The sequence below is a fragment of the Patiria miniata genome, unplaced genomic scaffold, assembly GCF_015706575.1.
Source record: "Patiria miniata isolate m_02_andy unplaced genomic scaffold, ASM1570657v1 HiC_scaffold_7, whole genome shotgun sequence".
In the NCBI taxonomy this organism is placed as follows: domain Eukaryota; kingdom Metazoa; phylum Echinodermata; class Asteroidea; order Valvatida; family Asterinidae; genus Patiria; species Patiria miniata.
The window spans coordinates 11,534,331-11,549,110 of NW_024037074.1; the positions used below are offsets into that span (position 1 = coordinate 11,534,331).

The 14,780-nt window shown below is 41.9% G+C and overlaps 1 protein-coding gene across 1 annotated transcript; it reads left to right on the forward strand.

The window, feature by feature from the left end:
* The first annotated feature begins 2,911 nt into the window (after positions 1 to 2,911).
* On the forward strand, positions 2,912 to 14,579 carry LOC119745458 (metabotropic glutamate receptor 3-like). The gene is made up of 3 exons (XM_038221813.1): positions 2,912 to 4,454; positions 10,894 to 12,059; positions 12,367 to 14,579. The coding sequence occupies exons 1-3, from the start codon at positions 3,509 to 3,511 to the stop codon at positions 13,228 to 13,230; spliced, it is 2,976 nt and encodes a 991-aa protein (XP_038077741.1). The 5' UTR covers positions 2,912 to 3,508; the 3' UTR covers positions 13,231 to 14,579.
* Positions 14,580 to 14,780: the final 201 nt, after the last annotated feature.

The window sequence follows — 14,780 nt, forward strand, 5'->3', positions numbered from 1 at the left end:
TTGGAAAGAAACTGGCTTTTTTTTAAAACACGGCCCCCAATTTACAATATAAAGTTAATCCACATTTTGTTTGCAATCGATTACACACCCATGAACGGGTACAAGACAGCTAGAATGGTTCCCTGACCTTACAATTCCCCGACGTCTATAAATTGCTCCGTTTCATGGGTATAAGGGAACCAGACTACAGGAACATGATAGCTTTTTCTTGGTTTTTTTTTCAGCATCTACGAACACAAAACTTCAAACAAATCAGTGTAACAATATTTGCTACGAAATACTAAACCCCCAAATCCATCCATTTCTGAAACACAGCAAAAGCAAATGTTGTGTATTCCCTTTAAAACGAAAAAAAAAATCATCACATAGTTGAAATGTTTCCTGGCGGTTCTATGAAAGCACGAAGTGACAAGTGGTAAACGAATTAATATAATGTCAACATTTCTAGAGCACTGACAATTCTATAAACTGCAACCTCTCCAGGATGATTGAGTTCGACGCACTAGACAACCAACCCACGGCAACAATGGGTCGCCCTACATCGCTAACCACTTTGATAATGCAAACTCTGTGGTGAAAGTCAACGAACAGATATCATCAACATCTTCAAGGAGTCACCTCTTTATAGTTAATGCGACGAACCAATCAGTAAAACACGGTACAGTTGACATTTTCTGGACTTGCAATATTAATACACACGCCCGGAGAGGTAATACATCATAACCGTGACTTTTAGCGAAATTGCTCCCAAGGTACCTAATGAGTTTCGCTCGCGCTCGGCGTATTTGAAATCAAAATCGATGCCTGTTTTACCGATTATCACAGTGGGCCTGATACGTGTACATATCCCATTGCCATTTGTCATTGCCAAGCGCTGGTTTTGGGGGCAGACTAATTGTTACTGATACATACGGCACGGTTGCTTTGTAGTTTGATATCTACGTAAGTGAACCCACGGCCGTTCGCCTACTTTAGAGAAATTGCTCTATGGTTAAAAGCCTTTTCAGCAACGTACCAAAATAGAACTCAATAAACTCATTCGTTGCTCCCTTGTTTCGGGCTCTTCATGGTGTGTATCCATGATCACTTTTGAACAGATATCCATGCGGTTTTAAATATATATAGGTTTTCCCCGGCTTTTTAAAATTCACTCAAATTCACCAACTCTATCATTCAATTTCATCCACGAAAAATTTCACACGCTTTTCACAAAACCAATTTAGTCATTTAAGATAAAAAATTTAAGTTTGGTCACCCTTTTTAGTCACTGGGTTGAGAATATTCAGATCAAATTCGTCTAAGCTGTTGCCGAATGGCAGCATTCAGAGATCGAATTCGTCTTATATAAAATCAAATATACGAATTTGATTCCTGAATAACAAGGTTTGGCGTACACGAGACGAAATCGAATACTCCGGGACGAAAACGTGTGCTCACTGTTTGAATGTGCTTGAATTGAGTTTGAAATTGTCTGACAAAAGACGAAATTGGGAGTGCGCTAAATCGATGTTGATGGACGAATTTGAATATTAGAAACGGTGAATCCGAATGATAAACGTTTCAATATAGCAGGGAAAACCTATATTACACCAAAAACAAAACAGTCATTTAAATATCAACCCCAAAGCCAAATAATAATCTGAGAGAAACAGGTTATTAAATTACAGGTAATGGTATCTAGCACTGGTTTTTCGTTACATATTACAGGATTGTACAGCCCATAATACAAACGCATTGGTGTTATGGGCAAGTGGGTAGGCCTATATATAAGGTGCCACTTGGAAAAAACTAACTTCTTAGTTGACATCACAGTAGCTCCCAAATCCGTTATGTACGGAGCCCCTAAAGGGGCATTAAATAAATAATTGCAAAAATGAAGAGTCAGTGTTTCGTGGGCTCATTTTTTTTTTTTTTTGCGCTTGAAATCATTTCTTGCGCTCGAAATTATGAACTGAAATTATGTTTTTAGGTGTAAAATTATGTTTCGAATGTCCCTTTAGGGGCTCCGTATTTCTGGGCTCCATGTTTTATAAGTTTTTGGAAAGGATCCCACTGCACTGCTTGAGAGTGTGTGTCTCCCCCCCCCCCCCCCCCTTAGAAACAAATCCTGGCAACGCTCATGAATGGGTTTTATTCACGAGTCGACCATATTAAATTGAAAGCCAGGTAAAATCTTCATTGTTTGAACTTGCGAGGAGACATGAAAGCAATGACATTAAGGTAATTACAAATTAATTCGAGTCGGCTCTGATGAATAATTCAAAATGTGTAATTATAAAAGGCCTGACCATACCCTAATGTTTGAAGCCACATTAAAAAAAAATAATTGACAGTCAGACAATTATTTATAAAATACATTCAGGGATCACGACCAAATTGCTTCATCATGAATAAGTTCAATGGTACACAGCAGTCTTCATTATGTATCTCAGGCAGGACATTAACTATTGACATCAGGCCTATTAACAGCCGGGGAAAAAAATACGCAAAAGGGATTTCCCCATGGGCTTTTGAGTAATGAAAATCGGTCGTTCGACTGGTGAGATAGTGCGGGCGCTTGTGTCTTGGGGCACTTTAGCGAACATTGAGCCGAAAGTATTAAGAGTGACAAGCCCTAGAGGCATCGGTCTGAAAAAATAAAGGTGCGGGTATGCCTTCTCTGGAGTGGAAAGCAATCAACTACTGATTTATTTTGAAATCCAAGAAAAAAGTGTTTTCAGGCAGGTTGAAAATCAGCCCATGGGGTCAAGAGAAACACTTCACATTTTGCTCAGGTCCAGTATAGGCCAAAAGCATCAGAAATGCGCGGTCACACCAAACTTGGCAACAATCCAGCGATTTCCGGCTTTCTGTAAAAAGATTAACTACTTCTGTTGTAGGAGGAATTGTTTCCGAGGAAACACGTGACTGCATGTTGTTCATAAAACTTTATTATTTATTTTTCAAGGACGCTTCCTTGTTTTAGAGCTAGCTGAACGACCCACTCGAAAGAAAAAACCATAACAAAAAACAAAGACGAACACAGGCGACATTCTCTTTCGGAATGGTTACTTCCTGGTATATTTAGAACCACTTTCCCAATCAAGCATTTTGTTACAGTCACACTGGCGCGTGCATGATGCGTTCATCACGTGATTCTATCATCATTTCACTTTCGTGCGGTTTGGGAACTTTTCAGCATTATCCAGCTTTATAATGGCATTATCTATTATCATACATTAACCAAAGTCCAAACGACCGAGCCATTTGTACAGAGCAAGTGCACCGATAAATTATTCACCCAAAACGGGCGGCGATTCGTGAGACGTAGGATGGTTGGCGCGGCTTAACCTGATGAGTCAATTTTTTTGAGAAGTACCTTATTAAAATTGACTCTAATCGGTAGGGCAAACTGATCAAGTGCTTGTGGTGCCTTTGCGACGACTGGAACACATTAGACACTTTCTCACGACCAAGGGTAGGTCGATGTATGCATAGGACTCGTCGTAGCAAGTGAAGATCATCAGCTATGGCGTGTGTTGCGTTTCGCTCACTGGGGTGCTTTCTGGTGGTTCTGCACCTGTCGAGTTTGAGTCTTTGTGAGGAGGTAGCGAGTCCCTGTGGTAACCAAGACACTGGTTATATCCAGGAAGGAGATCTGATGATAGGAGGGCTAATACCGCTTCATTACACCAACCTGTCGGATGATGGTCTCTGCTCCCCGCTCCGGTCCATCAAAGCTCTGCGTGAAGTCGAGGCTATGGTCTACGCTATCAACTGGATCAACAGGAACCACACGATCCTGCCCGGGGTGCGACTTGGATACCACATCCGAGACACCTTCTACTCGGTCTCGGCCACTCTCCGCAGCAGCCTCAATTTCATTCCAGGGAGCGGGTTCGGTGACCAGGACCGGCCGGTTGTTGGGGTCGTCGGTGCCCGCCGGAGCAGCTGCAGCGAGCAGGCGGCCATCCTTCTCGGTCTCTACCGGATGCCCCAGGTCAGCTACCTCTCCACCAGCGACGTCCTGAGCAACAAGAACCGCTACCCGTACTTCATGAGGACCGTCAGTCCCGACATCTACCAGGTCGAGGCCATCGTGGACCTCCTGATGGAGTTCAACTGGTCCTACGTCACCTTCATCAGCTCGGACGAGATCTACGGCCACAACGGGCAGCAGGAGTTTCAACGCCGCAGCACCGGGGGCGACATCTGCACCTCCATGTCGAGCTACCGGACCGTGTCGCCGTTTGCCGACCAGGGGGAGTTGGACGCGATGATCCAGGGGTTGCTGGAGCTCCAAGCCGACACTGACTCGGTCGTCGTGGTTCTCTTCGTGGACATTGAGCTTGCCAGGAAGATTTTCCGGGCGGCTCGCCGCGTTGGAGCCCAGAGACGGTTCATCTGGATCGGCAGTGACGGATGGGGAAACTACGGCGAGGCTGCCATCATTGGATTCGAGGAAGCCACTGTCGGTAAATATTACCAACTAAAAAAATATCCTTTCACTGAAACAAAAATATTATTTTCAAAATCTATAAAATGTTGGGAAGAAATGATGAATATTCCAGTTCCATCAATTTTTTTTTCTGGAAAACACTCTTTGCTGAAGACAGTACATAACTGTTCTGAATACTTCAATGATGCAGTATAGTGCGTCCAAACTGCACGCAACACAAGTTTACACAAAGAGTAATACAATTCATGGCCCTGTCGTTAGCATTGTGTCATATTTTAATCAGGGATATCTAAATATACAAAAACAATTCTATTAAAAAAATATCTTTGCCTTACATGAAGTCCCTTTATCTATAACAGACCATTTACTCAAAAATAAAAACAGTATATACATGTATAGTCACAGTTCAGTTTTCCTCGTCTATTTATATTATTCTTTCGACAAAAGCGTTCACTCTACATGGTGAGTCAAACACCGAAACCCTAATGTCGGGACCGTTGTTTTAGCGAAGTTCTGCATGTAGCACATTCAAAATCTAGGATATGAAAGCCCAATTAATTAGCTTTCTTTTAGTAAACGAATCATTCAAATCACTCGAGTAATTTTCAAGTAACGGCATTTTAAACACAACCACCGTATTAAACTTCCGTCCACGGATCACAAAAAAAGGCTTGTGTTCTTTCAACAAAACGAAAAATATTCACACACATCAATATGTGAATTGTATTCGTTTTGCTGAAAGAACACTTACCTTTTTGTGATCCGTGGACAGAACTTTAAAACGGTGTTTGTGTTCACAACTTGAAAAGTACATGAGTGATTTGAATGATTCTTGTACTAAAAGAAAGCTTATTAACTGTGCTTTCATATCCTAGATTTTGAAAGTGATACACGTAGAACTTCATTAAATAATTGGTCCTGTCATTTGGGTTTCCTTTCTTTTGACTCACCCTGTAGAATAAGAGTGAAAGAGAAATTAGCAGGTGGTTTAAATAATTGATGGTTTTTATCCATGGCAGGAGATCATGCGTGTAGTTACTGTTTACTCTCACACACCACGCTATATTCTACACGAAGTCGTATCTATAATTATGTTGAAACACGACAAGCATATACTGCGTCACACATCAAACATGCAATAGGTAACATGTGGTAAACGCAAAACAGTCATAGAAACTATCCAGTCTTTTCAATGAAAGTGTTTGAGGCGACGTTTTTAATTCAATTCATGTTTTTCATCTCAACATTTATTTCCATATTGCAAAATGTACATTCAGAAAATAATACAGAAGGTCGATATAAGACAAATGTTTGATGAAATACAAGAATGATAAGACATGAAACAGAGGCAATTATGGAGGCATATTTAAAAGAAGTCTTATATAGAAATGCCTTTTTAAGACAAAACAAATTGACGAACAGAACTTTCAACAGATCGTACAGAAAAGACAGAGAACGGAACAGGACAGACAAAACGAACAAAACAAAAACGAACCAACGGACTGGGATGTACATGTTTTGAAAACGAGAAACTGGAATACTTGAAACTCTCAGAAGAGACAGCGGATGAAAAAAAATTAAATGATAAAAGAGAAGGAGCTACGTAAGATAATCGGAGACAAGGAGTTTTTTAATAGAAGTTCTTAAAACATCCCACGGATGACCGTGACATAATGTTACCATCAATACTATGCCAAAGACGAGGTCCATAGAATCTCAATGTGTTTCGGGAATGTTTTATTTTGGTGTTGAAAAGCAATTTTTGATGTAAACATCACCTGCTGATAAATTTCACATCAGTAAAACAATAATACTGTCTATCTAAATTAATCGTTGATGAATTAAGTCAATAACCAAATCGATAACCAAAATGTATCCAGATGGATTCAACCACAGCCAAAGCGATGATTTTACGTTTCCATGTCAGATATGGTAGATTGACTAAGTTAAATTTTAACAGCCGGAGGCTACAACGGCCGACAACATATTTTGAAAGGATCAACCGAGTGGTTGAAAAACTGACATCAATTACTTGTCAGAATAATAACAAAAACACAGATTATCGATAATGGGTCATAAGGGAGAATTCCCATAGACTTGTGCACAATATTGTTTCCAACTTTAATGACCCCTAACCCCAATTTTACCTTATCCTACCCCCATGAATGTTGGTATGTTTACTAATTGGACCACGAGCAATCGATCTAGCCGATTTGCAACGATTACATTTCGCCTCAAAATAGGGGCTGAGGCATTAGGGAGACATTGAAATGTCTGCCTAATTCCACATGTCTCTCCCAAAGGTATAACTTATGACGCTTGATTGTCTCCCAAAGGTCCTATTCTGTGGTTGTAATAATAATACAAAATTTATAACGCGCCTTAATCATTAAGAAAAGGTCGCGCTACAATGAGGATTAAAAATTCATTAGAAAGGCAATGAAAACCAAAAAGGAGTGCGATGAAATAATGATTAATCATTCCAAGAAAGACTAAAAAAACATGTAAACAAACAAGATAGAAAACACAGACACTATACAAAAAAAAAACGCCAACGAGGCACAACACAATAAACATGCAGCTAAAACACCCAAATCGGGATTCCAAAAAAACAAACCCACAGATGTCCCTGGAGTTAATCTAAAATTAAAATAATGAACGGAAAATCAAAATGATCCTCATAAACTCCGTGAGTGACTGTGGCCCAATAGCCTCATTTTTGCTTTTTAACTCGTGTTATATATGTTGGCGTAGCGGTACTTTCCTCGCCTTCAACCACCGTTGACCCCGGTCCGATTCCCGCCTGTGCCAATATGTGGATTGGGTTTTCAGTCCCTGCCTGCAGATCTGCCTGATTCAGTGGGTTTTCCCCAGAATATTCTTGTGGGTTACTTTTTTCCTCCAACGTCAACAACTGTAATCTCTTCACACTATCTGCCCTTTAATATGCCCCATGTGTGACCAGTGGATTCCACTGAATGGGCTACCCAGTTATAAATTAAGCATGAAATAAAATAAACTGTAGTTTCACTGTCAAACGCTGATCTCCTAAGTCACTTTTCCTGTTTCTCTGCATTTTCAAGGCTGTCATCCCCCTTATGGTTTCTGTAGCGTTGTTGACCCCGCTGTTATATTTCTGAGAACGAGGTGCTCAAACCCTGGGGACGATCCCAGACTGCTTTCCTCTCTCCTAAACAGACTTACTATCGACCACTTGATGTTTCTCCCCATTTGTCCTCCAAATCTATCAAAGCCGTACGCACCGAAAGGTGCCCCATTGTTATCCTCCAATACAGCATCGGTTTCCAAGATCAACATCCATTACTGGAAAAAGCAACTGGAGAGTGGACAAATCCATCACTATGGCCGGTTGCCATGGCAACTCCTCTCCAACCACTAGGCAGTTCCGGTTGTTGTGTGTTTTTCCTATTTTTTTCCTTCTTTTTCTTAAAAGCTCTGCATTTAGCCCCTATAAATCATCCTTGTTATTGTGAACTACTGCCTACTTGAAATGTTTTAGCAAGATCGGCGGTTCGATCTCCCGCATTTTTTTTCTTTTCCCGCTATTTTCCCCTGTGTACATAATTTATATAGGTGAACTCAATTAATCGCCGTAATGGAATAAAACACCGTAAGTCAGATTTCGTACGAACAGAAAGACACACTAACGGTTGAGATAACACTGGGTTATTATTGTGCAAATACCACGGGGTCACTGCAAGAAAATAAATGATAAAAGTTTGCTATTACGAAGATCATTTATCCAACTGCATAGAACGACAGACCGTCCAAACTTTCGTTTTTAGTTCTCGTTATTCACGTTGCCAGGTCAACGAAGTTAGAGCTATATAGACATACAGAATTGCAACATTTTGCATTGAGAATTAAAATGTTTAGCTGCATTTATGGAGTACGGTTGGCGTAGCGGTACTTTCCTCGCCTTCCACCGCTGTGACCCGGGTTCGATTCCTGCCCTAGTCCACATGTGGATTGGGTTTTCAGTCCCTGCCTGATTCCGTGGGTTTTTCTCACAACGTTCTTCTGGGGTTTTCCTCCCACATCTAAAACTGTAATTTCTTCGCATTGTCTGTCTCTTTACTTGGCCCCGTGGGAGACCAGTGGATTCCACTGCATGGGCTACCCAGTTTCAATAATAATAATAATAATAATAAAGACAATAGTAAGACTGCGCAACCTTTCGTTATATGACACAAACACTGCAAAACAAACTTGGTGTTATCTTTACACCATGTTATAACACCATACCAGTAAAGTGGTTCATTTTACAGACATGACATGGTGTTGAATTTTCACGGAACTGTCTCGCGAGTAAAATCTCTGATGGTCGGAAAAGTTAGTTACGAAAAATACACCAATGAAAATCTGTAAACTTTATTTACAGTAAATGCCTGGGGCGACAGGCCTTTAAATACACAGACGTTGATCATTTCGACCTGTTTACCCGTTTTACAGTAATGAGCAATCAAATTAAACAATAAAGCGTGGCGTTTAACTTTATTAAAATATACAGGCTAATAGTGTCAATATGTTAGACGGAGTTGATATTTCTGTGTTACAAATTGCGATAACAAAGCATATTTACGACGACATTATTGGAAAATTTGAGGAAAATGAAATCTATTAGGTTTGCAAACCATCCAATGCGGTTGCATTGATATAATTATATGGCATTGGTAGACAATAATTGTGCTAATTATTAGAAGCGCATGTATGTTAAATGTCAAACGCCCGTGGCTAACGAAAGGAAATTGAAATTAAAACATGGACAAATCCAGGGAACAAAAACATCTGCTGGTTTAACCTTCTGCGTCGGAACGTATTTCACATTCAAAATCGCATTATCACGATCGGCAATGAAGCTAAGGACATGCTGAATCTGGGTTAAGCATTAAGGCATTGAATATAGGCATTGAAGTTAGTGACATCACAGGTGAGAGTGGCCCAAGTAACGTGTACACCCTTTCACTTAATCGATTGTATTTCTGGATCTAGGGACCCAAATGGAATAGGGTAAAAAGGAGTGGATTGAGACATAGTCAGGCTTTAATGTAATATATAATTTCATTGATGAAAACAAACACTAAACAGTTTTAATTATTTGTTTTCTGAATGTTGCGCTTGTTTTGGACACCCTGTATATTGTACCGGGGGCCTTTTATGTTATCGCGACTGCTTTTGCATAACAATTCTAACTGATCTTGGGATCTATATAGGCACAGAAAATTATCAAATTGAATGACAAAATTGACAAGTTATTCATTATGTGACCTCTTTTTCCCCCACACAACCCTTCATTTTTTTATATCAGTATGTCAAGCAAGGGGAACATCAGATAGCAATGATGTTTAGCCGATTCCTAGCAATTTCAAAAGGTATACGTGCGAGCCGACCTCACAAAGCGAACGAGATTACGCGAGAATGTGGAAGCGCAAAGGAGCTACAAAGTCTGCGTTCTGATACGGCGTTTCCGTCTCTACACAGCAAAAGGGCAAACTCAGCACTGCATGAAGTCGGAAGAAACGTTATCGAATTTTACAGCACGTACAACACGCTTTCGGGGGCTGTCGTATACATAGCACGCGATCATTGGTTTATGACAAAACAGGGTTACTTGCTGTCAGAGAAGTTTACCATCGAAGGTCCTTTTCTGCCAAATTCCCGCCGTCTGGCATCGTCTACTTCAAATTCTTGTTAGAATATTTACAGGTGAAATCAATCAGCATGTCACTTAACTTCCAGCATTTTTCAATGTCCACCAAAAGTGAATTGAGTGTTTCTGTAATTTGACTATTTACTTCAGAATGTTTCGACTCCCGTCTCATTCAATATCTAGAGAGACGAAATAATTGTTACGGGAAGGTTGCTTTCAATTTTGATCAACAACCATTACGACAGTTACGGCCCTGCAAATCAGCCATCCGGGGCTGTAGTCAAGTCCATCACGAGTCAAAACAGGTCTATCACAAATCAAATCACAAGTCAAATCACAAGTCTATCACAAGAAAAGGTAAACGGTAGCAGGGGGGAAAACAGTGACAAAGAAATCACAGTTTTGGGACACCTTTTTGTGCTGGAGGTCCTACGAGCTTGCGACATGACCGGTATACTGAATTACTTGTTACAGACTTGTGATAATAGACCTTTATCATGCTGACACCATTTCAGTCGTGTTCCCTGTATCCAATAACAGTACTGAATGATGTTTTTTTTTGCAAACAGGAACCAAACTATTTTTCCTTCCAGTCTCGCTTTGGTCACGTTGATTTGAATATGAAAAAAATCAAGATGGCCGCAACATGATAATGGTTTATGAAGGCATGTTAAGGAATGATAATACCATAACTACCGACTACGTTAATAGTTTGGACTCATTACTTCGCAGATCTCTTTCTAAAAAGTTTAACATATTCTCTTCTTTTTATTCACCGCTGCAGGTGCATTCACATTATCTCCTCTGTCGCGGAGATTGGATGACTTTGACGAGTATTTCCACTCCCTGAACACATCCAGCAATAACCCTTGGCTGCGGGAATTCCTCGAGAAGTACACCGGCTGCTCCTTGGATGGCTGCGACGAGCCGGGCCTGATCCAACTAGCGGACGACGGTAAAGTCGCCCACGAGACTCTGGTCATGGACTCCGTCTTCACCTTCGCGCACGGCCTAGACCGCATGCGCCGTGACCTTTGCCCCGAAGCAGAGGAAGGGCTGTGCTCCAACATGACAGACATTGACGGGGACATCTTGTTGAAATATCTGCTTAAGACCGAGTTTGAGAGCCTCGCCAATGGCTGGATCAGCTTCACAGAGAGTGGTAACATGTACGGCAGGTATGCCGTCAACCACTTGGAGATGAACGAGACTACGGGAGAGTACACCTTCCAGCTGGTGGGCGAGTGGAAGCAGTCCACGGACGAAGACGTCCCGAATCTCAAGATAGAATCGGGGTTACCCTGGTACCTCTGGGACGGAGCATCGGTAGATCCCACCACGGGGATACCGAGGTCGGTTTGCAGCGACCCTTGCAAGCCAGGGGAGAAGATCAACCGCATCCCGGATAACCTATGCTGTTGGACCTGCACCCCCTGCGAACAGTCCGAGATTGTTGCCGTCAATGGCACCAGCTGCGAGTCCTGCATCGACGTGGACAACAGGAGGTTCGCCTGGCCAAACGCAGACCAGACGGTCTGCGTGGACATACCTTCGGACTTCATACTCGGGGAGCAGGCATGGGCCATCGCCATTATCACGGTGGCCTGTGTGTGCGTGGTAGCCACCATCTTCACCTTGGCCGTCTACATATACAACCAGGAGATGCCACTCATCAAGGCATCAAGCCGGGAGCTTAGCTACATCATCTTCGTCGGCATCCTCCTCTCTTACGTCACGGCCATCGTCTTCTCCATCGCTCCTTCTCCTTTTGTCTGCGTCCTCCGACGTCTTGGTCCTAGTATAGCAGCGTCATTCATCTATGCCTCCATAGCTACCAAGACGATCCGTCTCTTCCGCATCTTCACAGCATCTAAAAAATCGGCCAAGAGACCCAACTACATCGGGTCAATGTTCCAGGTGGTCTTATCACTATCCGTATCAGCACTAGCGGTAAGTAGACCTTTACCAAATTTAACCTTAAGAGAAAGCCTATTTTTAAACAAAAATTCTAAAGATGACATGCTTTCAATCTACCCTCATGGTTGCTCAGTACACAGCTGCATTGATCAGGACATTGAACCTGGAGTGGTGCATGCCTTCACAAAACGTTGAATGATTCAATTCATTTTCATTATTTTGTGAGACATATTATATTTTGTGAGGATTTGAGTACATTTCTGTGTTGAGTGGCTCCAATAGTTGGGGTTTCACTTCACGGGTCTGGAGTTGCTGAAAATTCTATATCTCTCCTTTGCAGGTGATTTGGACTGTGATTTGGCTGATCGTCGACCCTCCCAGCGTTATCCTGGAGATGCCCAACGAGAGGGAAAACAAGCTTCAAGTCACCTGCCAGCTGAACATCGTGGAGACGGTCGGTGTCATGGTCTGGGACGTGGCACTCATCATCGTCTGCTGTATCTTCGCCTTCATGACCCGGAAGCTTCCAGAGAACTACAATGAGACACGCTTCATCACTTTCTGCAGCTTCTGCACGCTGGTGGTCTACGTCACCTTTTCGCCAATCTACTTCACCTCCAAGGAGCCGTACTACCAGGCCAGCTACTACTCCGCCGGTCTCATCATCAACGCCACTGTCACCCTGACCTGTCTATTCGCAGTCAAGATCTACGCCTTGTACTTCGTGGATGAGGATGAGATGAACATCTTTACGCAGACGCGGCTGCGTGCCAATACCAAGACGTCTTCTTCGGGTCGAGGTATTCAGTTCCCGACAACCTCCTCCTCAGGTGCGAATGAGGTCCACTTCAACCCGAACTATGTGACCGAGACGGGGAGGTACCTGTCTGCACCCGGAGTGGAGGCTACCACCGATGCCAACCTGAATGAGGAGAATCGACTCCGGAGCAGCTCCAACAACAGCAGCAAGAGCAACAACAGCCGGGCGTCCAGCGCCGGTGGCGGCGTCATGGAAAGACTGAGGGGGACCAATAAGGTTGACCCATCTGACACTACGTCAGAGTCACGTGACACTGCTCGGCCCAATGGCATCGCGACACTTGATAAGGTAGTCAGGGGTCCAGGTAAGGCCTCGCCGTCATCCGCAAAAGAAACTAAAGTCTTCTTCAGTCCTGACGTTGTCGAATGTGACACGCACATGTGAAGAACCCGTCCAAGTTATACATCAGTTTCATAAATTATAGGTACAATCGTAACCTTTCTTAGTTTTACTATGTGTAAATATTTTAAGAGGCACACTAAGTACAAATGGTGTATAATTAAAAAGAAAACTGGCATTCATATTTTTGTTCAGCATGCTTTCAAAGTTTCAAGAGCAAAAATATGCATGCCCTCACGCACGGGAGAGTTTACTGCATTGGACATAAAAAAAACATAAGGCACAACAGCAAGTAGTATAAGCGACGAAAGTGTACTTTAGTTTAACTATACTTTTGATTTTCTTAATCATTGTAATTGATCGATTTATGGGGGAAATCAAATGGTTTTTCAGCTACCGGTGCTGTTCATGTTAAACGGCATGCACCGGTGACACCCGTACTGTACCGGTTTAACCAGCAGTTTATTAGTTTAGCTAGTTCTGTGCCGGTTAAGCCGGTACTGTACTGCTTTCACCAGCATTGTACTGGTTTAGCCGACTTTGTAATGGTTAAACATTAGTACTGGTCAGTAAAAGTACCGGTTCAACCAGCACTGCACAGGCAAACCCGGCAACCTGGCGAGTCAACTTTCACGAACAACCAACCGTTACATGAGATGCACATAGCTAGCTTTATTTAGTTAACGTAACTATTTTAAAAAAGATAAGTGGTCAGCTAACACGCAATATTTGACTTCATTGATTGTTTTGGAGGGCCATTGGATGAAAAGAGGACTGGACAATAATTATATATTGCGGCAAACACTCAGAAATATTGATGGAATGAACACTGTACATATTATTCAGAAAGTAATGGAATTGTTAATCAATATATTATTATAGATTTCAAAAATGTGCTGGGTGTATGTTTGTTTATATTTTTTCGCATGACGGGATTTGTATATAAAACAAACGAAGCATACGGGCTATGCACGTCAAAAGTAATATTTTGTATACAACGGACCACGAATTTACTGGTAATCATGCTCCATCGGACAACAAAATTGTCACTTTTGAAGTCAAAGGAGGACATAACAGTGAGAAAACAGGCTGAATTTTATATGATATGATTTTACTTTTTTTCACAATGGCTCGTTTTAATAATGTTGGATTACTTTATATACGCACCTGCTTCCTCGTCAAACACACGTATAAGGAAAATATTAACTATCACTACTTTTCTTTGTTTTAAAAATGTCAGCATCTTATTTAAACGCAATGTAAATGTGTCAATGTAAATATTTTTTCAACACTAAATTTGTGGCTTCACTTAACAATTGTCGACTGCTGTGATGTGGGATATGACGTCTTGAACACCCTCGGGGTCAACAATTGTTTTGTTATACCTCTGTCTTCGATTCTTTGGATTTTGATGTAAAAATCACGAAAACAAACAGCAGTAAACACAACAATCATGACAATCGAACGTCAACTCACATGCATGGTGCGTGCTCGAAACAGCTGATTGTCTGCTAGTTCGCTGCTCCCACTCACATGTGAAAACATGGTGAAAATAGCGTGGGTACCAACGATACAGGCGTTTCACACCGTATGCG

Bases quoted from the DNA above. Each gene is read 5' to 3' on its own strand.
- LOC119745458 (XM_038221813.1), top strand. From the start codon at position 3,509: ATGGCGTGTGTTGCGTTTCGCTCACTGGGGTGCTTTCTGGTGGTTCTG. The intron at 4,455-10,893 runs GTAAATATTACC...TCACCGCTGCAG, and splicing joins ATTCGAGGAAGCCACTGTCG to GTGCATTCACATTATCTCCT. The intron at 12,060-12,366 runs GTAAGTAGACCT...TCTCCTTTGCAG, and splicing joins TATCCGTATCAGCACTAGCG to GTGATTTGGACTGTGATTTG.